Source organism: Diaphorina citri, unplaced genomic scaffold (genome assembly GCF_000475195.1).
Source record: "Diaphorina citri unplaced genomic scaffold, Diaci psyllid genome assembly version 1.1 scaffold2361, whole genome shotgun sequence".
NCBI classification, from domain to species: domain Eukaryota; kingdom Metazoa; phylum Arthropoda; class Insecta; order Hemiptera; family Psyllidae; genus Diaphorina; species Diaphorina citri.
Window position 1 is genome coordinate 8,438 of NW_007379785.1, and position 25,318 is coordinate 33,755.

General features: G+C 40.0%; 1 protein-coding gene across 3 annotated transcripts; it reads right to left on the minus strand.

Annotated features, from left to right (window-relative positions):
- Nucleotides 1-7,160: 7,160 nt before the first annotated feature.
- Nucleotides 7,161-20,341, minus strand: LOC103518797 (elongation of very long chain fatty acids protein 4-like). Of its 3 annotated transcripts, none has more exons than XM_026830500.1 (8): nt 20,238-20,341; nt 16,251-16,357; nt 11,518-11,705; nt 10,738-10,818; nt 9,482-9,781; nt 8,539-8,688; nt 7,755-7,863; nt 7,161-7,563 (listed from the first exon to the last, which is right to left on the minus strand). In XM_026830500.1, exons 2-7 carry the CDS (start codon nt 16,330-16,332, stop codon nt 7,774-7,776), a joined length of 891 nt encoding a protein of 296 aa, XP_026686301.1. In that variant the 5' UTR covers nt 16,333-16,357; nt 20,238-20,341; the 3' UTR covers nt 7,161-7,563; nt 7,755-7,773. The 3 variants fall into 3 exon arrangements, with proteins under 3 accessions (XP_026686301.1, XP_026686304.1, XP_026686303.1); XM_026830502.1 differs by lacking the exon at nt 7,161-7,563 and adding an exon at nt 7,591-7,704 and having other exon boundaries at nt 7,784-7,863; XM_026830503.1 differs by lacking the exons at nt 16,251-16,357; nt 20,238-20,341 and adding an exon at nt 15,907-15,965.
- Between the last annotated feature and the right edge of the window lie 4,977 nt (nt 20,342-25,318).

A 25,318-nucleotide genomic window follows, 5' to 3' on the forward strand; every position in this document is an offset into this window, starting at 1 on the left:
GCACGAGGGAAAATGACCTAATCGTCAACTCCGAGCATTTGAAAACAACAAGAAGTTTTGCACACTAGATTTTTAGTTTTATCCGGCCTTCTGAGTGTGTCGTCCTTTAGCTATTTAAAAAAAAAAAAAAAAAAAAAAATGAGGGTTTCCCCCCCGTTTTTTTTTCGTGGGGATAAAAAAACTATTTTTTTTTTTTAAGATGAGTGTTTCACCGCCGTTTTTATTTCGTAGCGATGAAACAACTGCTACATTGGACGCTTGTGGCCTGTGTCGTAGCATGCCCATCCCGTGGGATGTCTTTCATCATATGGGCGAGAAGAGACACAATACTTCCCATTTAGGTGCTGGGTCAACACGAGAACACCAGAAAGTAACCCGTTGAAATATTTGCAATCAAAAAACGAGTACAATTTTTTTTGTCGATGGTGGGATTCGAACCCGGGACCTTCTGCATGGCAAGCAAGCGCGTTACCACTGGACCAACCGTGCCCGAACAGCAAATTTACTACTTACTTTCACATTTCAGCAGGGAGCTCGGGAACGTCACACTATATGGCAGGGAATGGTCGAATGGATCGAGAAAGGCAAAAATCCGAACGATCCACAGAAGTTAACCCGTACCGTACCATGCCAAGTATCCGCTAACTCTCGGGATGGACAACCAGAACTGTGGTAATAGCTGACCTTTTGTTTTACACCATCGGGTTCGATTCCCGTCCTCGCCAAACGTTATCTTCAAACGGATGAGGTTTCGGTCTGGGAACAGCTGGATTTCTAATATCCTGTCTTCCTTCTCTTTTCCGTTGCAGGATGTTATCCTAGGCAAAAAAGAAGAAGAAAAAAAAAACTAAAAAAAAAAGCTTCAATTTTCTCAACCAGCCTAGTCAGCTTGGAGTGAAGCGTGTCTACATTGTAGGCCCTAGGCCGCGGGTTCGAATGCCGTCGCGGGCTGTCTGATTTTCTTGAAATCAGGCAAACATGTTTAATACGTAAAGAACTTTTGCTCACTAGATTTTTAGTCTGATCCGGCCTTCCGAGTGTGTCGTCCTTTAGCTATTTACTTTCACATTTCAGCAGGGAGCTCGGGAACGTCACACTATATGGCAGGGAATGGTCGAATGGATCGAGAAAGGCAAAAATCCGAACGATCCACAGAAGTTAACCCGTACCGTACCATGCCAAGTATCCGCTAACTCTCGGGATGGACAACCAGAACTGTGGTAATAGCTGACCTTTTGTTTTACACCATCGGGTTCGATTCCCGTCCTCGCCAAACGTTATCTTCAAACGGATGAGGTTTCGGTCTGGGAACAGCTGGATTTCTAATATCCTGTCTTCCTTCTCTTTTCCGTTGCAGGATGTTATCCTAGGCAAAAAAGAAGAAGAAAAAAAAAACTAAAAAAAAAAGCTTCAATTTTCTCAACCAGCCTAGTCAGCTTGGAGTGAAGCGTGTCTACATTGTAGGCCCTAGGCCGCGGGTTCGAATGCCGTCGCGGGCGAAATTTATCCGGTAACATAAAAAATTAGTGTTTGTTTCACCGCCGTTTTTATATCACAGCAATCAATTACTTATTTGGTGCTACTTATTTGGATAGCATATAACTGATTCAATGAAAAACCATTGTACTTATTTAGTTCCGTCTTTGGCATTTCAGGAAAGCCGAGGCCTGGCCTGAGAAGTTAATAATGCAGCTGATGCCCAAACAGTTGATAGGGACCATTGGAGGAGCTTATCTGAAGAATTCCAAGTCAGTTCTATTCCATCCTCAACAGTGCGAGGCTCTGGAAGCCCTAACCAAAGTTATGAGCAATGGATTTGTAAGTACCTACTACTTACTTCCTTCTCGTCGCGGGCGAAATTTATCCGGCAACAAAAAATTAGTGTTTGTTTCACCGCCGTTTTTATATCATAGCAATCAATTACTTATTTGGTGCTACTTATTTGGATAGCATATAACTGATTCAATGAAAAAAGAATTGTACTTATTTGGTTCCGTCTTTGGCATTTCAGGAAAGCCGAGGCCTGGCCTGAGAAGTTAATAATGCAGTTGATGCCCAAACAGTTGATAGGGACCATTGGAGGAGCTTATCTGAAGAATTCCAAGTCAGTTTTATTCCATCCTCAACAGTGCGAGGCTCTGGAAGCCCTAACCAAAGTTATGAGCAATGGATTTGTAAGTACCTACTACTTCCATCCGTAAATTTTGTAAATAATAATAATAAAAAGTGTTTCACCACCGTTTTTATTTCATAGAAAGGAAACACTCAACTTCATGAGGACAATTGAGGAGCTACTTTGATCAAGTAGCAACCAGTGGCGGCATTACCAGTGTTTTTTTATGGAGATCGATTGCAAAAGAGACACTAAACTTTGTAATGCTGTGATTTTCACAAAAACTGTGAAAATGTGTACTCTGCTTCAACTGGTCAACAACGCGTTAGCATTATAAAATCGACGCATTATCACTTTTTCCTAGTCGTAATCGTGTCATTTTCCGTTTTTCTGACGAGAAATGGCCTCCATGATCATGTAATTTTACCCCCCTAGACTACTTTCACTTACCCCGTGTAAAAAGATTTTTGAAAAAATGGAGGTCGATTGCAAAAGAGACACTAAACTTTGTAATGCTGTGATTTTCACAAAAACTGTGAAAATGTGTACTCTGCTTTACCACTAAGATTTCTTCCAGCAGAACTCTGCCACTTAAAAGAAATCAACAAAAAAAGTCTGCTTGACCAAATATTAGTCCAGTAAATATCGTCTCTTTCTGATCGTCCTAAGAATAGTCCAGTAACATAGGTTTCATTTTTGTTCGATCTTGGTCTACAAAGTGAGTTTAAACTCAGTTTGAGTTTAACTCTCGGATTAAGGAATCTAATTAGCTAAATTGTATGGAATTTTTTGAAATCAGATTGCTTAATAAAATTAATCTTATTAATCAATCCTATTAATCCGAGGGTTAAACTTTAAACGGAGTTTAAACTTGCTTTGTGGCCCCGGGGGTTACAAAAATCGTAAGAAAAGGCCCCCGACCCAATTTAATGTATAGTAAATGAAACTACACTGACGTGCCAAAAAGTCGAAGCAAATTGACATTTTCAAGGTCCATAATTATATGTATTAAGAAAAGGCTGTCATAATAAAGATATGGATATGCAATGTTCCGATTTTTTTTTTGCAATGTACCTATTCTTATTAAATGTTAGTTGATGTCATTATAAAGAACAAAATAAAATTACATTCTTTGGAAAAAAAAATTAGCTTGGAGCATTGAAAGGTGAAATTGAAAATTGCATCAACGAGATACAGCCTGATTTCCTCGAATTTGTCATCGAAAATTTTGTCCAAAGGGAACAAATGTACCATCAAAGTCGAGGAGGTTATTTGTCTGATTATTGTTCTATACAAAATTTCAGAATGTTTACTTCTCAAATCATCTAAGAAGTCCATTTTTTTCCAAGGGGAACCATGTTTTATTGAACAATCAAATCTTGCGTTCTTATTGGGACACCCTTTATTATAATTTCTCTTCCATTTTCTCTTTATCAAAAAGCAATCCAAATCACATAGCACCCTCCAATCATAATATTAATCTTAATCCGTATGTATTACTAAGATATTACTGATGTCTCACAATAATCACATTCTAGGCAGTCGCTGCTCAACAACAGCAACAGATCCAACAAAACCAACAACAACAACAACAGCTTTTAGGATAAAATTCGCCCAGTGTGGGTTTCGAACCCTCGACCTAGCGCCCACAAGGAAGACGCGTTTAGTTTCTACTTTTTTTTAAAAATAATTATTTGTAATTTTGACCAATTCAAACGTTCCAATGATTCATTAACTTATGTACTTCCGAAAGATGGAAAGATTGTATGATTCAAGACCTGAGTGAGAAAAATTTATCAGGACATGAGCTACACAATAGGGCTGCCTGGAAGAGACTGACAAGAAACGCCAACCCTATTTAAATAGGAAAATAAATAAATAAAATAAATGTCTTTTCTTTGTGTTACTATATCACAACTTTGGTGCTCACCGCGCTATGCGCATTTATATTACATAGCTACTCATTTTCCTCACAAGGCTGAGTGGGCGCCGTAACGGCCAGTCACGGAATCAATCATTTGCATGATACAAATTTCTTGACCCCGCCGGGAATCGAACCCGGGTCTCGCTGAGTGGGCCCCACAACAGCCAGTCACGGGATCAATCATTTGCATGATACAAATTTCTTGACCCCGCCGGGAATCGAACCCGGGTCTCCCGCGCGTGCAACGCGAGCACAGGTGACCCCTAACCAGGGAGCTGACCCATCGTCATAATCTGCAGAAGACTACTTAAGCTGGCATTGCTGCAAATGCCTTGATATCCTCTATTGTTTAAATAGGAAAAGGTTAGGAAGAAGAAGAAGAAGACTTCCGATTTCATTTTATTAGTTAAGAAGTCATTTACATTTGTATGATTATTTTTCAGGTGATTAAGTCATTTACAATTCTATGATTATTTTTCAGGTGATTCAACATCAAAAGCACCAGCACCAGAATGCTGCCATGATCCGACAGAACCTTTAGTCATCGAAACCGTCTGTGATTTTTTTGTGTTTTTTGTACAATATAACCAGATTATATATGTTTTTTTATAGTATTATTTTACGATTTATGTGTATTTTTCTGTGACGCTGAAGATGCCTTCACCGGCGAAACTAGTCCATAAAATGAAAATGAAATAAAACCCAGAATATTTTACAAATAGTGAAGAAGTATATGTTTGTCATTTCAACCTACCTAGCAATAGTATAACCTGCTTTGTCTCTTAGTAGCTGGTATCTATTTAGATTTTACAAGAATTAAGTCAAAATTTTCTTTTTGATACCTACTTAACTTTGTTTGATTTTTTACTTTTTGGGAAAAAATGACCTAATGATGGTCAAAAATTTCGACATTTTTAACAACGTTATTTAGGTACTCAATTTCATTATTATCAGTTTATCACAATAATTAGCCTTTTACCTGCTCAGGTCAGAATTGTCATTATGATTATGCATTGGCATTCCTGACCATTCTATTCTATATAGTTAAGAAGTCATTTACAATTCTATGATTATTTTTCAGGTGATTCAACATCAAAAGCACCAGCACCAGAATGCTGCCATGATCCGACAGAACCTAACAGGAGGGCCTACAGCTACACCAGGGGGCCCTATGCTGGTACAACCTCCTGGACCTCCCGGGGGCTCAGCCAGTGGTAAGTTGGATTTTTTTTTTTTTTTACTTTTTTACATTCTTTTACATTTTTTTTTTAAATTTAAACAGGTCTTGAATATTGTTCCATAAAATGTGATGTTATTACCAATCAAATATATAAGACCTTGTTTAGACTGCGAGAGTAAAGGGACTTTTCAGTCCTATGCTGGTAGTATAAACAAGGTATATTCTATTCTATTACTACAGTATAGCGAGTTACGAGTATACTAGTTAGTAATGAAAGTATTGCAATCGGTCCAATTTTTATTATTATTATTTTTATTTCAATAGGTTCGATAGAGCAGTTCCCTCTAAGATGAGAAGATTTCGGGTGGTATTTTTTTTTCTTCTTCTTTTTTCAATAGAGTTTTGATAGAGGGAACTGTAACTACAGATGTCTTATCGTACCGAAATCGAAGAGAGCAGGAGACCAGGATAGGAGAGAGCCAGCCGTTCCGAAAATAAATCTTATCTGTTTAAGATAAAGTTCGCCCCGGGCGGGATTCGAACCCGTGACCTAGCGCTTGTAAGGCAGACACGCTAACCTCCAAGCTAACTAGGCTGGCATAAAAGAAAAACACTCTGAAGCTTAGGTGTAGGGGCAAACAGCTCTAAAAGTTAGGGTAAACTTACACGAATACGAATCTACCCTCCAATCTAACCAAGCTAGCTATTAATATCTAAATCTTTGTAATTCCAGGTCTGATGCAGGCGATGGCTGGGTCACAGAACCAAGGTCCATAATTATATGTATTAAGAAAAGGCTGTCATAATAAAGATATGGATATGCAATGTTCCGAATTTTTTTGCAATCAAGTGTAGAAGAGTGTCTAGGCTATTCTAGAGTTTGTATAAAATGAAACAGGTGTAAATCGGTTTTGTAAAATAAATATATTTAAAATATCTATACAATATTATTTATTAAAAGGAAAATCAATGAAGTCGTGTTTCTTTTGATTTTAATCAGTATAGGTAATCTTTTTCATGTTTAATTTAGCTACCTACATAGCTGTTTTCCACGATGAAAGAAAGTTGGGAAAAATCTTATACCGTATATTCCGTACATATTTTCCCGGGACAACAAAACAGAAGTGAACTAAAGACTAAAGTTGTGCTTGCGAGTCAACAAATTAATTTATTGACTGTTGAACCACTTAACTACAGAGAATATAATTCGCGTTTGTCGTCTAAAATCTAACTTAAGACAGTTCCAAAACTACAAAGAAAACACTTTTCAAGTGAACTTAAGTGAAGTCATCCTTCAACCATTTACAAAATGGAATTGTGAATTTAAAATAAATATAGTATACTTATCTAATATCTATCAAAATAGAAGACATGAATGCTTTTAACCATTTACAAAATGGACATGGAAATTTCAAAGCGTAGGTATTTTCTTTTTTCATTGATAATATTTATGTGTTTTACCCTAATTTACCTCTCTATGAATCGTACAAATAATATCGTGAGTAATGTAATCTAGAATACCATTATTTTTAGCTGTTTTCCACGATGAAAGAAAATTGGGGAAAAATCTTATATACCGTATATTCCGTACATATTTTCCCGGGACAACAAAACAGAAACAGAAGTGAGCTAAAGTTGTGCTTGCGAGTCAACAAATTAATTTATTGACTGTTGAACCACTTAACTACATAGAATATAATTCGCGTTTGTCGTCTAAAATCTAACTTAAGACAGTTCCAAAACTACAAAGAAAACACTTTTCAAGTGAAGTTAAGTGAAGTCATCCTTCAACCATTTACAAAATGGAATTGTGAATTTAAAATAAATATAGTATACTTATCTAATATCTATCAAAATAGAAGACATGAATGCTTTTAACCATTTACAAAATGGACATGGAAATTTCAAAGCGTAGGTATTTTCTTTTTCATTGATAATATTTATGTGTTTTACCCTAATGTACCTCTCTATGAATCGTACAAATAATATCGTGAGTAATGTAATCTAGAATACCATTATTTTTCGTTCTACGGTGACCTATAGCTTTAATATTTACAACATTCTACTCTAACGCTATATTTACATAGAACATGGAAGTGCACTAACCAAAGAGGAAGAAATAAATTTTGAATCAATATCGTCTTCTTTCATATGTACACATTTTATTAGTAGTTTCCCAGCCTTTCCACAAGAAAGGAAAAAGTTCACAGCATTTTCAACACTGAATAAGGTTAAAGGTTTTTAGAATTGAAGGAAGGACCAAGAATTTCGGCCCTTCTGTCTTGTTTTATTGTCTGTTGGTTAGTTCATTGTTGATTGATTATTGTCTGTTGGTAGTGAATTTATTTCGCAGCTTTTGATTGGCTTACTGAGGAGAATTTCGGCCCTTCTGTCTTCTTTTATTGTCTGTTGGTTAGTTCATTGTTGATTGATTATTGTCTGTTGGTAGTGAATTTATTTCGCAGCTTTTGATTGGCTTACTGAGATTTCTTGTCATTCATTGTTGATTGATTATTGTCTGTTGGTAGTGAATTTATTTCGCAGCTTTTGATTGGCTTACTGAGATTTCTTGTCATTTTCATTGGTCACTTCCGGGCAGTTGTTATTGTTTTGAATTTCATCTTTTGACTTTTTGGCTTCTTTTTCCTGAAAAAATGCAAAATAATATTTAATTCAATTGATTATACCGAATAGAGAGAAACAGTCAATAAAATTTATTGACGGACTGCCCAAAGTTTGGGTTGCCAAATCGACATAGCATACTTTTGTTAGAGTTAAAATTGAAATTTTGTTAGATTCTCCCATTGTAATTTGGGGGATCGATTTGATATCGGGACTAAAGGTTTTAACAAATTCTTTGTTTCGTCATAACCCACGAAGGGTTTGTCCGATATTGATAAAATTTGGATAACATATAAACACACATAGCGCCTTTTGCTCATTTCATTTTGGGATTGATGGAAGTTATGAGGACCTAGACTGCTAGACTCTAAAAGTCTAGATGATCTTTGCAGGAGATTTGTCGTGGTTTTCTGCCGGAAACGATTTCGATGGCGCGCCACCTTGTATTTCCTATGGTTTAGTACAGACCACGCCAAAAGAGGAGAAACGAGCTTCAGAAGAGGGGAAAATTCCGAAAGGAAAATACGACTAAAGGCCCATTCCCACTTGTTCAGAAAAAATTGTGTCGTGTGTAGTGGGAACACTAATTTAAATTACATTGCCTAAAGGACATTCTGAAAAAAGTAGTATGAAACTCACGACAAGTGGGAACGGAGGATTTTTAAATTCGACTTATTTTACCTTGTGAATTTTAAATACCTTGTGAATGTACGCTTTGGCATAGAAATTGCCGAAGAGAACAATGAACGTGATCATGTAGAAGACAAGAAGATATTGCATCCAGAGGGGAAAATCACAGCCAGACTTGATACCGTTCACACCCAAGATCAGAGCGGTAGTGAATTGAATCTGGAAGGAAATAAAATAAATTGAGTATGAAATATCTACTGAGGTTTACCAACCGCGACTTCAAAAATCTGCAATGATCTACCACTAAACACGGGGAGTTCAATTGACTTCAGTCGAAATGGCCCATTCCGTAGTGTGTCTCAGATGTGTCCCATCAACTGTGTCTTGTTTATTGCATTCGTAGTTATAAAAAAACCCAATGTGCCTAGGCATGTGTTTATAGCTCAATCCTAGATTAATCTCAATTCTGATTTGGTAAATCCTGGCTCTTACTTACCAACGCCAGCCTAGTTAGCTTGGTTAGTGTAGCACGTCTGCTTTGTAAGCGCTAGGCCGCAGGTTCGATTCCCGCCCGGGGCGGATTTTATCCTGATGGGATAATGTTCGTTCTCGGAACGGCTGGCTTTCTCCTATCCCTCTCTTCCTTCTCTCTTCGATTTCGGGACGATAAGACCATAGCAGTTACAGTTCCCTCTGTTAAACCTCTTTAAAAAAATTCCTTCTCTCTTGATTTTGGGACGATAAGACCATAGCAGTTACAGTTCCCTCTGTCAAACCTCTTAACAAAAAAATACATGTGTTTTTTTTTTTTATCCTGATGGGATAATGTTCGTTCTCGGAACGGCTGGCTTTCTCCTATCCTGTCTTCCTTCTCTCTTCGATTTCTCTAGCAGTCACAGTTCCCTCTGTCAAACCTCTTTAAAAAAAAACTTGATATTTGCATTCGCTTAAAAAAGTACAGTTATTAGCAGTTACAGTTCCCTCTGTCAAACCTCTTAAAAAAACAACTCACCAACTGAAGTATAGTGAGGTACTTCTTCCACCACAAGTACTTGGCTATATGCGGCCCCAGCGCTGCTAAGGCATAGTAAGAATACATGAGCACATGAATGAAACTGTTCACCATGGCTGGTAGAAACGTAGAACCAGATGGGACCCACTTAATGCCAATCCACCAAAGGAAGAACATGGTGCTGTGATGGTAGACGTGGAGAAACGTCAACTGCGCATCCTTCTTGCGCAGAATGAAGAAGAAGGTGTCGCAGAACTCGAGGAGTTTGGAGAAGTAATACCACCAGACGGCGTTGGCTATCTGGAAATGAGATACAAGGGGTTCATTCATGAGTTTAAAGCCTATGGGCATGAACCGCATGTTTCTAGGAAAGCACCAAATTTTGGCATGTACCTTCGTCAGATCATAAATTTCATTTTTCATTCATGAGTTTAAAGCCTATGGGCATGAACCGCATGTTTCTAGGAAAGCACCAAATTTTGGCATGTACCTTCGTCAGATCATAAGAAGGATTCACGAGTTTAAAGCCTATGGGCATAAACCGCATGTTTCTAGGAAAGTACCAAATTTTGGCATGTACCTTCGTCAGATCACAAGAAAAAACTTCAAGGAAGGAGTGGCACGAAGAATAATCAACACGTACAAAATGCAGATCATAAGAAAAAACTTCAAGGAAGGAGTGGCACGAAGAATAATCAACACGTACAAAATGGCGGCCTATTTTTCCAAGATGGCGCCTACTGGCCTCCAGTACAACACATAGTCGATTGTTAATGCGGCCTATGCTCATTTTATCTGTCCATCTAATACTAACCTTGTAATCCAACCTTTGGAGAAAACAGTCATTGATTGCTAAATTGCTTATAAGATGATAAGTATAGGAACTCACCCTCAGTTCTTCCTGAGTATTGACATAAGTGACGGGCTGACATACGTAACTATATTTGAGCCTAGTGGATGCCACTAACAACTGAAACACAAGAAAGAGTAGATATAAATATTATGTGAAATATTGCTAAAACAACACAAGAATATAAAACTGTTGGAAAAATAGCGGAAATAGCTTCACCACAAAAATTCATATTTTGATTGAATGTTCTTGCCTTCACCCCCCCTCCCCACCACATAGTCGATTTTAAATGCGGCCTACACCCATTTTATCTGTCCACCTGATACTAACCTTTGTAATCCAACCTTTCGAGAAAAGGGTCATTGATTGCTAAATTGCTTATAATATGACAAGTATAGGAACTCACCCTCAGTTCTTCCTGAGTATTGACATAAGTGACGGGCTGACATACGTAACTATATTTGAGCCTAGTGGATGCCACTAACAACTGAAACACAAGAAAGAGTAGATATAAATATTATGTGAAATATTGCTAAAACAACCAAACAACACCACCCATTTTATCTGTCCATCTAATACTAACCTTGTAATCCAATCTTTCGAGAAAACAGTCATTGATTGCTAAATTGCTTATAGCCAGCCTAGTTAGCTTAGTTGGTAGTGCGTCTGCCTTGTAAGCGCTAGGCCGCGGGTTCGATTCCCGCCCGCTAAAACAACCAAACAACACAAGAATATACATAAAACTGTTGGAAAAATAGCGGAAATAGCTTCACCACAAAAATTCATATTTTGATTGAATGTTCTTGCCTTCACCCCCCCTCCCCAAAAGGCTCTTGGCTTCACCTCAAAAATTCATTTTAAAGGCTCTTGGTTTCACCACAAAAATCAATTTAAAATTCTCTTGGTTTCACCACAAAAATTCATTTTAAAGGCTCTTAGCTTCACCACAAAAAAAAAAATCATTTAATTTAAGAAACTTACTTCGATGGCTATGTATAAGTTGAGGGCACACATGAGCATATTATAGGGCACTAGAATCCTTGGTTTCACCACAAAAATTAATTTTAAATTCTCTTGGTTTCACCACAAAAATTCATTTTAAAGGCTCTTGGTTTCACCACAAAAATTAATTTAAAATTCTCTTGGTTTCACCACAAAAAAAAATCATTTAATTTAAGAAACTTACTTCGATGGCTATGTATAAGTTGAGGGCACACATGAGCATATTATAGGGCACTAGAATGGAGGTCAACTTGTAGGGCTTTCTATCCCGCATCAGTCGAGGCCCTATAGTGACAATGCTGAGGTAGATCAGGGTGTACGCCAAGGTGGGGATGGGAGAATCTACCATGAGCCAACCTCGAGTTCGCTCGTCTGAAACAAACAGGGGTGCACTCAGTAAGACAAACAGGGGTGCACTCACTTAGACAAACAGGGGTGCACTCAGTAAGACAAACAGGAGTGCACTTCGTAAAACAAACAGGGGTGCACTCAGTGAGACAAATAGGGGTGCACTCAGTAAGACAAACAGGAGTGCACTTCGTAAAACAAACAGGGGTGCACTCAGTAAGACAAACAGGAGTGCACTCAGTAAGACAAACAGGGGTGCACTCAGTAAGACAAACAGGGGTGCACTTGGTGAGACAAATAGGAGTGCACTCAGTAAGACAGACAGGGGTGCACTCAGTAAGACAAACAGGGGTGCACTCAGTAAGACAAACAGGAGTGCACTTCGTAAAACAAACAGGGGTGCACTCAGTGAGACAAATAGGGGTGCACTCAGTAAGACAAACAGGGGTGCACTCAGTAAGACAAACAGGGGTGCACTCAGTAAGACGAGACAAATAGGGGTGCACTCAGTGAGACAAATAGGGGTGCACTTCGTAAAACAAACAGGGGTGCACTCAGTGAGACAAATAGGGGTGCACTTCGTAAAACAAACAGGGGTGCACTCAGTAAGACAAACAGGGGTGCACTCACTTGGACAAACAGGGGTGCACTCAGTAAGACAAACAGGGGTGCACTTCGTAAAACAAACAGGGGTGCACTCAGTAAGACAAACAGGGGTGCACTCAGTAAGACAAACAGGGGTGCACTTCGTAAAACAAACAGGAGTGCACTCAGTAAGACAAACAGGGGTGCACTCAGTGAGACAAATAGGGGTGCACTTCGTAAAACAAACAGGGGTGCACTTCGTAAAACAAACAGGGGTGCACTTCGTAAAACAAACAGGGGTGCACTTAGTAAGACAAACAAGGGTGCACTCAGTAAGACAAATAGGAGTGCACTCAGTAAGACAAACAGGGGTGCACTTCGTAAAACAAACGGGGGTGCACTCAGTAAGACAAACAGGGGTGCACTCAGTAAGACAGATAGGGGTGCACTCAGTGAGACAAGTAGGAGTGCACTCAGTAAGACAGATAGGGGTGCACTCAGTGAGATAAATAGGAGTGCACTCAGTAAGACAGATAGGGGTGCACTCAGTGAGATAAATAGGAGTGCACTCAGTAAGACAGACAGGGGTGCACTCAGTGAGACAAATAGGAGTGCACTCAGTAAGACAGATAGGGGTGCACTCAGTGAGACAAATAGGAGTGCACTCAGTAAGACAGATAGGGGTGCACTCAGTGAGACAAATAGGAGTGCACTCAGTAAGACAGATAGGGGTGCACTCAGTGAGACAAATAGGAGTGCACTCAGTAAGACAGATAGGGGTGCACTCAGTGAGACAAATAGGAGTGCACTCAGTAAGACAGATAGGGGTGCACTCAGTGAGACAAATAGGAGTGCACTCAGTAAGACAGATAGGGGTGCACTCAGTGAGACAAATAGGAGTGCACTCAGTAAGACAGATAGGGGTGCACTCAGTGAGACAAATAGGAGTGCACTCAGTAAGACAGATAGGGGTGCACTCAGTGAGACAAATAGGAGTGCACTCAGTAAGACAGATAGGGGTGCACTCAGTGAGACAAATAGGAGTGCACTCAGTAAGACAGATAGGGGTGCACTCAGTGAGACAAATAGGAGTGCACTCAGTAAGACAGATAGGGGTGCACTCAGTGAGACAAATAGGAGTGCACTCAGTAAGACAGATAGGGGTGCACTCAGTGAGACAAATAGGAGTGCACTCAGTAAGACAGATAGGGGTGCACTCAGTGAGACAAATAGGAGTGCACTCAGTAAGACAGATAGGGGTGCACTCAGTGAGACAAATAGGAGTGCACTCAGTAAGACAGATAGGGGTGCACTCAGTGAGACAAATAGGAGTGCACTCAGTAAGACAGATAGGGGTGCACTCAGTGAGACAAATAGGAGTGCACTCAGTAAGACAGATAGGGGTGCACTCAGTGAGACAAATAGGAGTGCACTCAGTAAGACAGATAGGGGTGCACTCAGTGAGACAAATAGGAGTGCACTCAGTAAGACAGATAGGGGTGCACTCAGTGAGACAAATAGGAGTGCACTCAGTAAGACAGATAGGGGTGCACTCAGTGAGACAAATAGGAGTGCACTCAGTAAGACAGATAGGGGTGCACTCAGTGAGACAAATAGGAGTGCACTCAGTAAGACAGATAGGGGTGCACTCAGTGAGACAAATAGGAGTGCACTCAGTAAGACAGATAGGGGTGCACTCAGTGAGACAAATAGGAGTGCACTCAGTAAGACAGATAGGGGTGCACTCAGTGAGACAAATAGGAGTGCACTCAGTAAGACAGATAGGGGTGCACTCAGTGAGACAAATAGGAGTGCACTCAGTAAGACAGATAGGGGTGCACTCAGTGAGACAAATAGGAGTGCACTCAGTAAGACAGATAGGGGTGCACTCAGTGAGACAAATAGGAGTGCACTCAGTAAGACAGATAGGGGTGCACTCAGTGAGACAAATAGGAGTGCACTCAGTAAGACAGATAGGGGTGCACTCAGTGAGACAAATAGGAGTGCACTCAGTAAGACAGATAGGGGTGCACTCAGTGAGACAAATAGGAGTGCACTCAGTAAGACAGATAGGGGTGCACTCAGTGAGACAAATAGGAGTGCACTCAGTAAGACAGATAGGGGTGCACTCAGTGAGACAAATAGGAGTGCACTCAGTAAGACAGATAGGGGTGCACTCAGTGAGACAAATAGGAGTGCACTCAGTAAGACAGATAGGGGTGCACTCAGTGAGACAAATAGGAGTGCACTCAGTAAGACAGATAGGGGTGCACTCAGTGAGACAAATAGGAGTGCACTCAGTAAGACAGATAGGGGTGCACTCAGTGAGACAAATAGGAGTGCACTCAGTAAGACAGATAGGGGTGCACTCAGTGAGACAAATAGGAGTGCACTCAGTAAGACAGATAGGGGTGCACTCAGTGAGACAAATAGGAGTGCACTCAGTAAGACAGATAGGGGTGCACTCAGTGAGACAAATAGGAGTGCACTCAGTAAGACAGATAGGGGTGCACTCAGTGAGACAAATAGGAGTGCACTCAGTAAGACAGATAGGGGTGCACTCAGTGAGACAAATAGGAGTGCACTCAGTAAGACAGATAGGGGTGCACTCAGTGAGACAAATAGGAGTGCACTCACAGGGGTGCACTCAGTAAGACAAACAGGGGTGCACTCAGTGAGACAAACAGGGGTGCACTCAGTAAGACAGATAGGGGTGCACTCAGTGAGACAAATAGGAGTGCACTCAGTAAGACAGATAGGGGTGCACTCAGTGAGATAAATAGGAGTGCACTCAGTAAGACAGACAGGGGTGCACTCAGTGAGATAAACAGGGGTGCACTCAGTAAGACAGACAGGGGTGCACTCAGTGAGACAAATAGGAGTGCACTCAGTAAGACAAACAGGGGTGCGCTCAGTGAGACAAATAGGAGTGCACTCAGTAAGACAGATAGGGGTGCACTCAGTGAGACAAATAGGAGTGCACTCAGTAAGACAGACAGGGGTGCACTCAGTGAGACAAATAGGAGTGCACTCAGTAAGACAGACAGGGGTGCACTCAGTGAGACAAATAGGAGTGCACTTAGTGAGAGAATTAAGGGGCACTCAGTAAGACAAATCAGTATGCTGCCAGCCTAGTTCGCTTGGAGGGTCTGCCTTGTAAGCGCTAGGTCGCGGGTTCGATTCGTTTAACCTAAACAGATAAGGTTCGATTCATATCTACTAGTATGAAAATGATGTTATTGTGAAAATGACATCTCCACTAATATGAAAATGATGTCATTGTGAAAATGACATCTCCACTAATATGAAAAAATGATGTTATTGTGAAAATGACATCTCCACTAATATGAACATGATGTCATTGTGAAAATGACATCTCCACTAATATGAACGTGATGTCATTGTGAAAATGACATCTCCAATAATATGAAAATGATGTCATTGTGAAAATGACATCTCCACTAATATGAACATGATGTCATTGTGAAATTTTTTATCAGCTACAGATAAGGTTCGTTCTCGGAACTGATGGCTCTCTCCTATCCTGTCCTCCTTCTCTCTTCGCTTTCAGGACGATAAGACCTTAGCAGTTACAGTTCCCTCTATGAAAATTGAAAAAGTTCAAGTTTAGATTAGGTACCTGAAAGTTCCTGGGTCCATTGGTAATATTTATACACCTTCTCCATGACAGATTGACTTGAATTGTTATTGTGAAAATGACATCTCCACTAATATGAACATGATGTTATTGTGAAAATGACATCTCCACTAATATGAACATGATGTTATTGTGAAAATGACATCTCCACTAATATGAACATGATGTTGTCAATTTTTTCATCAGCTACAGATAATGTTCGTTCTCGGAACGGCTGGCTTTCTCCTATCCTGTCTTCCTTCTCTCTTCTCTTTCAGGACGATAAGACCTTAGCAGTTACAGTTCCCTCTATGAAAATTGAAAAAGTTCAAGTTTAGATTGGGTACCTGAAAGTTCCTGGGTCCATTGGTAATATTTATACACCTTCTCCATGACAGATTGACTTGAATTGAAAAACCGAAGACTCATGATGATGGCCTCGCGAATCCGTTCCCTGTAAATAGAAATGGAAAAATGATTGCACCGCAGGCGAAAATTCTGAACAATAATTTTCCAGAAGCAGTGAGTAGGTACCTTAATAATGCGGCTCAGTTATCAATAGACGCCACAGCTCAAGCAAAGAGAATGAATTGAATAGAAATTTAGGGACCCCAAAAGTCCGAATAAGATTTTCAAAATGGCCCTTAATCGGCAAATCATGTTTTCATTTGCCTCTCTACAGTGTGAGTAAATTTTAATGAGACACAAGAAATAAAAGAAACCGATTTGACTAAGTGTTTATCTTAATTATTTAGTTAAATAGTCAATCACTATGTGAATACCTAGTTAATTAAGTATGCAGTTTATCACCAAAGTTGAATGACATTTGGTTCATGAGGTCAATGTACTTTTCACATGAGGATAAAATAAGTACATTTTGCAGGTTTGCTGAAAAAAGAAAAAAACAAATCGCACATACTCGTACGTACGTATGAGTATTGTTTCTTCCTATTCCTTCCTACTATGTGTCTTCGCGGTGATTTGGCACAGAAGTTACGTTTCCTGTGGTTGGTATCCGAATGGGTGACCATCTGGGCATTCGCGTGCTGTTGATTTTTCCTGGTTCCATTCAGGCTGGGTGACAATCATGTGAGGAGCCGGATAGCTTGTCGTCGATTGCAAGGTAAAACCCCGGTAATTAAAAACCTTAGCACTTATACGTTATACACTGACGTGAGAACCATATGAAACAAGTCCATCATTAATGGTTCGATTTTTTTTTTTAAGAGGTTTGACAGAGGGAACTGTAACTGCTACGTAGGGACCCCAAAAGTCCGAATAAGATTTTCAAAATGGCCCTTAATCGGCAAATCCTGTTTTCATTTGCCTCTCTACAGTGTGAGTAAATTTTAATGAGACACAAGAAATAAAAGAAACCGATTTGACTAAGTGTTTATCTTAATACCTCCTCAGTCACTTGTCTGCACATTATTTAGTTAAATAGTCAATCACTATGTGAATACCTAGTTAATTAAGTATGCAGTTTATCACCAAAGTTGAATGACATTTGGTTCACTATTTCGGCAACTATCACACAGAATATTTTTCTTCATAAGTTACCTATTTATATATTCATTTCGATAAGTCAGTCGCTTTAACATGTCGTTCACGCCGATTCTTTATCTGCTAGCGACTTTCTGTCTTCGGGTAATTTGTTTGAAGTAAACCGGGGCTCGATTTCGATAAAACTCGCTGCAGAAACCAGGTAATAGGTTGGTATTATGCCTACTCTACAGGAAAAATTGACAGACGTACCTACCTAGGTATTTATTTTTTAATTCTTTCCGCTCGCTCTTTGAAGGATTTCCCTGCAAAAAGCTAAAAATAATAATAATAAAAAAATAAGCGCGAACAAGTTACCTATTTATTCATTTCGATAAGTCGGTCGCTTTAACATGTTGTTCACGCCGATTCTTTATCTGCTAGCGACTTTCTGTCTTAGGGTAATTTGTTTGAAGTAAACCGGGGCTTGATTTCGTTAACACTCGCTGTTGAAACCAGGTAATAGGTTGGTATTATGCCTACTCTACAGGAAAAATTAATAGACGTACCTATCTATTTATTTTTTAATTCTTTCCGCTCGCTCTTTGAAGGATTTCCCTGCAAAAAGCTAAAAATAATAATAATAAAAAAATAAGCGCGAATCCCAGATTTTATTCTGAACAGATAAGGTTTGTTCCCGGAACGGCTGGCCTTTTTCCTACCCTGTCTTCATTCTCTCTTCGCTTTCGGGACTGAAAGATCTTAGCGGTTATAGTTCCCCCTATACTCGTACCCAAAACGTCGAAACCTATCCTCAAGGCGCTCGCCTGGTAAACAGGAGGGCGTGGGTTCAATCCCAGCCGAGGTATGGAATTTTATCCTCAATATAATTTGAGAATTGGTACTGAATTTCGACCTCAAGGTACATACTGAAATACTGAATTTTTCTGAAAAAAAATCAGTTCAAGACTGTGTTCACATTTCTTCTACTAGTAATGGAACACATCAACCTAGGTCTGTGTGCCCGGTACTCATTAGGATGGGGCGGGGGTTCGGGGGAAAAAAAAGTTGAGAACCGCTGCCCTAAAACGTCTCGTTTTTACCCCCTCCCAACCATAAATCTCTTCCTTCCCTCCCCTTTTCTATCTTTCTCCCTCCTATCCCACTCTATCTTTGTCCCTCCTACGCCCTTTAGTTTCTCTTTTTTACCCTCCTTAACCATCAACCTTCTTCTTAACTACCCTTATGAACATTATGTTATTGTGAAAATGACATCTCCACTAATATGAACATGATGTTATTGTGAAAATGACATCTCCACTAATATGAACATGATGTTATTTTCTCAACTTCCTCCTTTCTATACCACCTATTTTTATCCCTCCTACCCTCCTTTAATCCCCTACAACGATAAAGCATATACCTCCTACTCCCTCCTATTAAGGAGCGCGGTAGCGCTCCGCCCCGCCAAGTCAAGAAAGTTTGACCGCGTACCATTCTATCTCTCCTAAACCGTCTCGTTTTTACCCTCCTTAACCATTAACTTTCTCCTTAACTACCCTTTCTCAACTTTCTCCCTTCTATACCACCTATTTTTGTCCCTCCTACCCTCCTTTAATCACCCTCAACGATAAAGCATATACCTCCTACTCCCTCCTATACCATTCTATTCCTAAACCGTCTTGCTTTTACCCTCCTTAACCAGTAACCTTCTCCTCAACTACCCTTTCTCAACTTTCTCCCTTCTATACCACCTATTTTTGTCCCTCCTACCCTCCTTTAGTGTCCCTCACCGATAAAGCATATACCTCCTACTCCCTCCTATACCATTCTATCTCTCCTAAACCGTCTCGCTTTTACCCTCCTTAACCATTAACCTTCTCCCTGTTACCTCCCTCAACCATTTGCTCTCTTCTGTCCCCTCCTAATTTTCTCTCTCCTTTTCCACCTAGTCTTTCTCCCTCCTACGGCCTCAACCTTTTCTCTTTTTTACCCCTCCAGACGGTATGTGCCTCAGTCACTCTTCCTTTCACTGTCTGAGGTCAATGTACTTTTCACATGAGGATAAAATGAGTACATTTTGCAGGTTTGCTGAAAAAAGAAGAAAACAAATCGCACATAGTATTGTTCCTTCCCACTATGTGTTTTGCGGTGATTGGGCACAGAAGTTACGTTTCCTGTGTGTGGTTGGTATCCGAATGGGTGACCATCTGGGCATTCGCGTGCTGTTGATTTTTCCTGGTTCCACTCAGGCTGGGTGACAATCATGTGAGGAGCCGGATAGCTTGTCACCGAACGGAAGGTAAAACCCCGGTAATTAAAAACCTTAGCAGTTATACGTTATATAGTGACGCGAGAACCATATCAAACAAGTCCATATTTTTTTTTTTTTTAAAGAGGTTTGACAGAGGGAACTGTAACTGCTAGGGTCTTATCGTCCCGAAATCGAAGAGAGAAGGAAGACAGGAATCGAAATCGCGACCTAGAGCTTACAAGGTATTCCAAGCTAACTAGACTTGCCACACATCTTTAGATCTGTTTGTGGGATATCACAATTTTTGGGCGGGCGCGCTACCTTTCAAGCTAAAGTGATAAGACGGTGGAGCGATTGAAGTGGAAACCAACGACTTGAACGTTTCTAAAGACTTACAAAAGTAAGTCACTTAAAATACCAAAAATTTGACACTGACAGACAAAAATTTGACACTCCAATACCTAGTTGGAGTACTTGGTCCATGAGCTCTTTTAAATAAATAATAGCCAGCCTAGTTAGCTTAGTTGGTAGTGCGTCTGCCTTGTAAGCGCTAGGCCGCGGAAAAAAAAAAAGAAAAGAAGAAGATAAGGTCACTTACCTTACTCAATCCAAAAACCGACTCGTCCCTTTCCCAACCGGCGCGCTATGCAGACAGCACTTCCACCTCTCTCTACGCCACAACACAGACACAATGCGACAGCTAGCAACACAAGCTAAAGGCCGGCGAGTATCGATCTACCAAACTCAAAAGGGTGTTTTACTTTTTTAAAGGGGTTTTGGATAGATGACATTGTAACTGCTAAGGTCTTATCGATAGGAGAAAGCAGAACCTTATCTGTTTAGGATAAAATCCGCCTGGGCGACGATCGAGCCAGCTTACACCCGTATTTATGAACAAAAATTCTCGGTCTCAGATCAGTCTTAAACAAATTTTAGCCAATCAGATGTTTGGAATTGATGCTTTAGCACTTGCTGAAAGCCAGCATTTTGTTCATAAATATGGGTGTTAGTTAGCTTCTAAAAGATAGCGCCTTGTAAGCGCTAGGTTTCTGGTTGGATTCGGGCCCAGGGTGAACTTTATCCAAACTAGATTAAGGATCGTTCCCGAAACGACTGGCTTTTTAAAACCCTGTCCTCTTTCTCTCTTCGATTTTGGGAGGACAAGACCTGTGTTACCAGTTCCTTCTATCAAATCTCTTCGGAATGGGGCACGGTTGGTCCAGTGGTAACGCGCTTGCTTTCCATGCAGAAGGTCCCGGGTTCGAATCCCACCATCGACAAAATTTGTACTCGTTTTTCGATTGCAAATATTTCAACGGGTTACTTTCTGGTGGTCTCGTGTTGACCCAGCACCTAATTGGGGAGTATTGTGTCTCTTCTCGCCCACCTGATGAGAGGCATACTACGGGATGGGCATGCTACGACACAGACCACATGCGTCCAATGTAGCAGTTGTTTCATTGCTACGAAAGAGTATTGTGCCTCTTCTCGCCCATCTACGTGTTGACCCAGCTACGACACAGACCACATGCGTCCAATGTAGCAGTTGTTTCATTGCTAAGAAATAAAAACGGCGGTGAAACACTCATCTTTTTTTTTCTTTTTTTTTTTAAAAAAAAAGGAAATTATTTTTTTTTATCATCTAACAGTAGGTAAATTAACCGTCGTATGTATGAAATCTAAAGATAAACTTAAGTTTAACTTGAAATGAAAATCTTGCCAAATTTCATGAAATCTAGCCAGTTATCTCAAGAAATGACATGAAATTGGCAACATTGTTCGTCTTAAGTTAAACTTAAGTTTATCTTTGGATTTCATACATACGACGGTAAGATTTATTAAAAATTCAGTCGAACAAATTTATTTTGAAAAGGAAAGAGGTCTTGATGGAGGAAACTGTAACTGAGAAGGTCCCAAAATCGAAGAGGGAAAGACAGGAGAAAGCCAGCCGTTCCAAGAACGAATTACTTACTTGTAATCGAACACAGGAGGTTTAATATTGAATCGCTTGCACAGCAGATCGCTTGGTATCCATACTGATAGTTCCCTAGTTAGTTTTCCAAACATCTTGCTTTTAGCGGCGTTCCAAGAACGAAATTACTTACTTGTAATCGAACACAGGAGGTTTAATATTGAATCGCTTGCACAGCAGATCGCTAGGTACCCACACTGATAGTTCCCGGGTGAGTTTTCCAAACATCTTGCTTTTAGCGGCGTTCCAAGAACGAAATTACTTACTTGTAATCGAACACAGGAGGTTTAATATTGAATCGCTTGCACAGCAGATCGCTAGGTACCCATACTGATAGTTCCCTAGTTAGTTTTCAAAACATCTTGCTTTTAGCGGCGTTCAAAGAACGAAATTACTTACTTGTAATCGAACACAGGAGGTTTAATATTGAATCGCTTGCACAGCAGATCGCTAGGTACCCATACTGATAGTTCCCGGGTGAGTTTTCCAAACATCTTGCTTTTAGCGGCGTTCCAAGAACGAAATTACTTACTTGTAATCGAACACAGGAGGTTTAATATTGAATCGCTTGCACAGCAGATCGCTAGGTACCCATACTGATAGTTCCCGGGTGAGTTTTCCAAACATCTTGCTTTTAGCGGCGTTCCAAGAACGAAATTACTTACTTGTAATCGAACACAGGAGGTTTAATATTGAATCGCTTGCACAGCAGATCGCTAGGTACCCATACTGATAGTTCCCGGGTGAGTTTTCCAAACATCTTGCTTTTAGCGGCGTTCCAAGAACGAAATTACTTACTTGTAATCGAACACAGGAGGTTTAATATTGAATCGCTTGCACAGCAGATCGCTAGGTACCCATACTGATAGTTCCCTAGTTAGTTTTCAAAACCATTAGATACCTGCTTCCCATGAAACTGCTGGGTCAGTCCGAGGACAGAAAGTAACCTGTTGGAATATTTGCAGTCGAAATAAAAGAGCGAGTTTTGACGATTCTGGGAATCGAACCCCGGGACTTTTCGAATGGCAAACATGGAGCAAGAGCGTAAGTACTTACTCGCGATTTTGCTTTCATCTGCAAAACGAATTTTACTAGCGATTTTGAGCACAAAAGAATGCTCATTTTGCGCGTGACTCGACAAAATTAAACATGGGTACACACGTACATTGTCCCATATTAGATACCTGCTTCCCATGAAACTGCTGGGTCAGTCCGAGGACAGAAAGTAACCTGTTGGAATATTATTTGCAGTCGAAATAAAAGAGCGAGTTTTGACGATTCTGGGAATCGAACCCCGGGACTTTTCGAATGGCAAACATGGAGCAAGAGCACCCGAACCCCCTCCCCACAACAAGTACTAACCGCAAGTGTGAACTACTCAATGTATTATCTCCCCCCCCCCTTTTAAACCGGGTGTTCTGAAAATCTGAGCGCGCGAAATCGGTAGACGGCAGTGCATCACGTCAAGTTCCAATAAGCACTCGTGTACAATTGTGTATCTTTACAAAAACCGATTAAGCAGGGGTTTTTTTTTCTCATGAAATATTCTTACAGATTTTATTTGTCTAGAGCCGCCTCCGTGATTTTCCACGGAAACTGTTCCAACATATTTAACCATTTGCCGGAATCGAACAATGGTCAATAGAAATGGAAACCCACACCGCCGTAAATATCACGTGATTACCGAAAATCGAAGCCGACATGCAGAATAGCAATAGAAATACGCGATATCGTAAGAAATATCGAGACAATAGATGTAGGAATATCTAAAATAGCTGCATTAGAATATGAATAATAGTCATATTAGAATAAGAGATACCATGAATTTCACATGACATCTGAAATCTATCACGTGATTACCGAAAATCGAAGCCGACATGCAGAAGAGCAATAGAAATACGCGATATCGTAAGAAATATCGAGACAATAGATCTAGGAAACTAGGAATATCTAAAATAGCTGCATTAGAATATGAATAATAGTCATATTAGAATAAGAGATACCATGAATTTCACATGACATCTGAAATAAACTAGAGCGATGGAGCATGGCCTCTTCTTGGTTTTCATTCATGATCTTCTGTTTGGTGAAATAGAGAAACGGGGTTATCACTTGGCCCATCTACTGACTATAAAAATATTGAAAATCAGGTGGGAATGGAAACTATAGATAGAAAGTAGAAATGAAGGTCCCTCGATCCAACGCGAAACGACATTCATAAAAAAAAACTTTCTACTGATGGCTTTCTCACGTGTTCATCGCGAGATTTTTATATAGGGTATTACATATATAGATTTGCAATTATATAGGGTGGAAATAAATGTTATAGATATCTAGAAAATATTTGCAATACCTGAGATGTACAGGGTGCCTTCATCGTGATAAAGTCATTGGTATGTTCCTACAGGATAGCACCTACCTGTATAGGTTAAAACATGGAAAAGTTAGTTTAATTTTAAATTGAAATCGGACTTTTTGTTCAAAGCGCGGAGGAAATTTCATTATATTTGGGACTGGATCGAGCCTTTGGGGAAACGTAAGGACCTTTCTTCTGATTTCTACAGTATACTTACTACCTACATTTCAGTGAATAGGATTGTCTGGGTTGGTACCTACCTAGCTTAGCAGACTCTATCAGGCCTAGGAAGCATAGGATAGGTAGACAGGCTCTAAACTCATTACAATTACACACTGTGATGGCGAGAGAGAAGAAGAAGAAGAAGAAGAAGAAGAAGAAGAAGAAGAAGAAGAAGAAGAAGAAGAAGAAGAAGAAAAAGAAGTGGAAAATGCGTAGAAATTGGCTTTTATTATTATTTGCCAAAGTGAAAGGAAGTTCCAGGAAGAAAGAGAAGACATTACCGGTTCAAAATAATTGAATGTTTATATTCACAAGACCGATATTAACATACAGGGTGTATAAAAAATACACACGAAACTCAAGAGGGTGATTTTCCCCCCAAAGAGGTTTTGATACAGGGAACTATAATTGCCAAGCCGAAAGTGAAGAGAGAAGAAAGACAGGATAGGAGAAAGAAGAACCTTATCTGTTTAGGATAAAATCCGCCCCCCTAGTTAGCTTCTAAGTTCTAAGGTAGCGTCTTGTAAGCGCTAGGTCGCTGGTTTGATTCTCGTCCAGGGTGAATTAAGGTGTCCAGTTAAGGTTCATTCTCGAAACGATTTTCTTTTTACTCCCTGTTCTCTTTCTCTCTTCGGTTTCTGGACGACAAGACCTCTGTTGTTACACTTCCCTACATCTAATCTTCACTGACATGTTATTGTGAAAATGGCATCTCCACCAATATGAAATTTACTGTGAAAATGATATCTCCACTCATTTCCAAAAAAAAGACCTTTAATTTGATATATAGGTCGACCAGGTTAGGATAAGTCCTTCCATGGGGACAGAATGACAGAGTGACAGACAGACAGACGACACCGAAGCGAATACAATAGTCCGTCCCTTTTACCTTTTTATTACTATTGTAATAATAAAGGAATGACGGACTAAAAACTGTGATATCTAATTGAAGATGCTTGGAATGCCTTTTAATAGCGCTAGACCGCGGGTCCGGTGCCCACTTGGGGAAAATTTTATCCTAAACAACCTAAACAGATAAGCTTTGTTCTCGGGACGGCTCTGCTCGCTTTCTTCTACCCCGTTTTCATTCTCTCCACGATTTCGAGACGATAAGACCGCCGTGCCGTTG

Excerpts from the sequence above, each read along its gene's own strand:
- LOC103518797 (XM_026830500.1), bottom strand. The coding sequence starts at position 16,332 with ATGAGTCTTCGGTTTTTCAATTCAAGTCAATCTGTCATGGAGAAGGTG. Across the intron at positions 10,819-11,517 it reads ACTTATACATAGCCATCGAA|TTGTTAGTGGCATCCACTAG; the intron begins GTAAGTTTCTTA and ends CTTGTGTTTCAG. Across the intron at positions 7,864-8,538 it reads CCAAAGCGTACATTCACAAG|GAAAAAGAAGCCAAAAAGTC; the intron begins GTATTTAAAATT and ends GCATTTTTTCAG.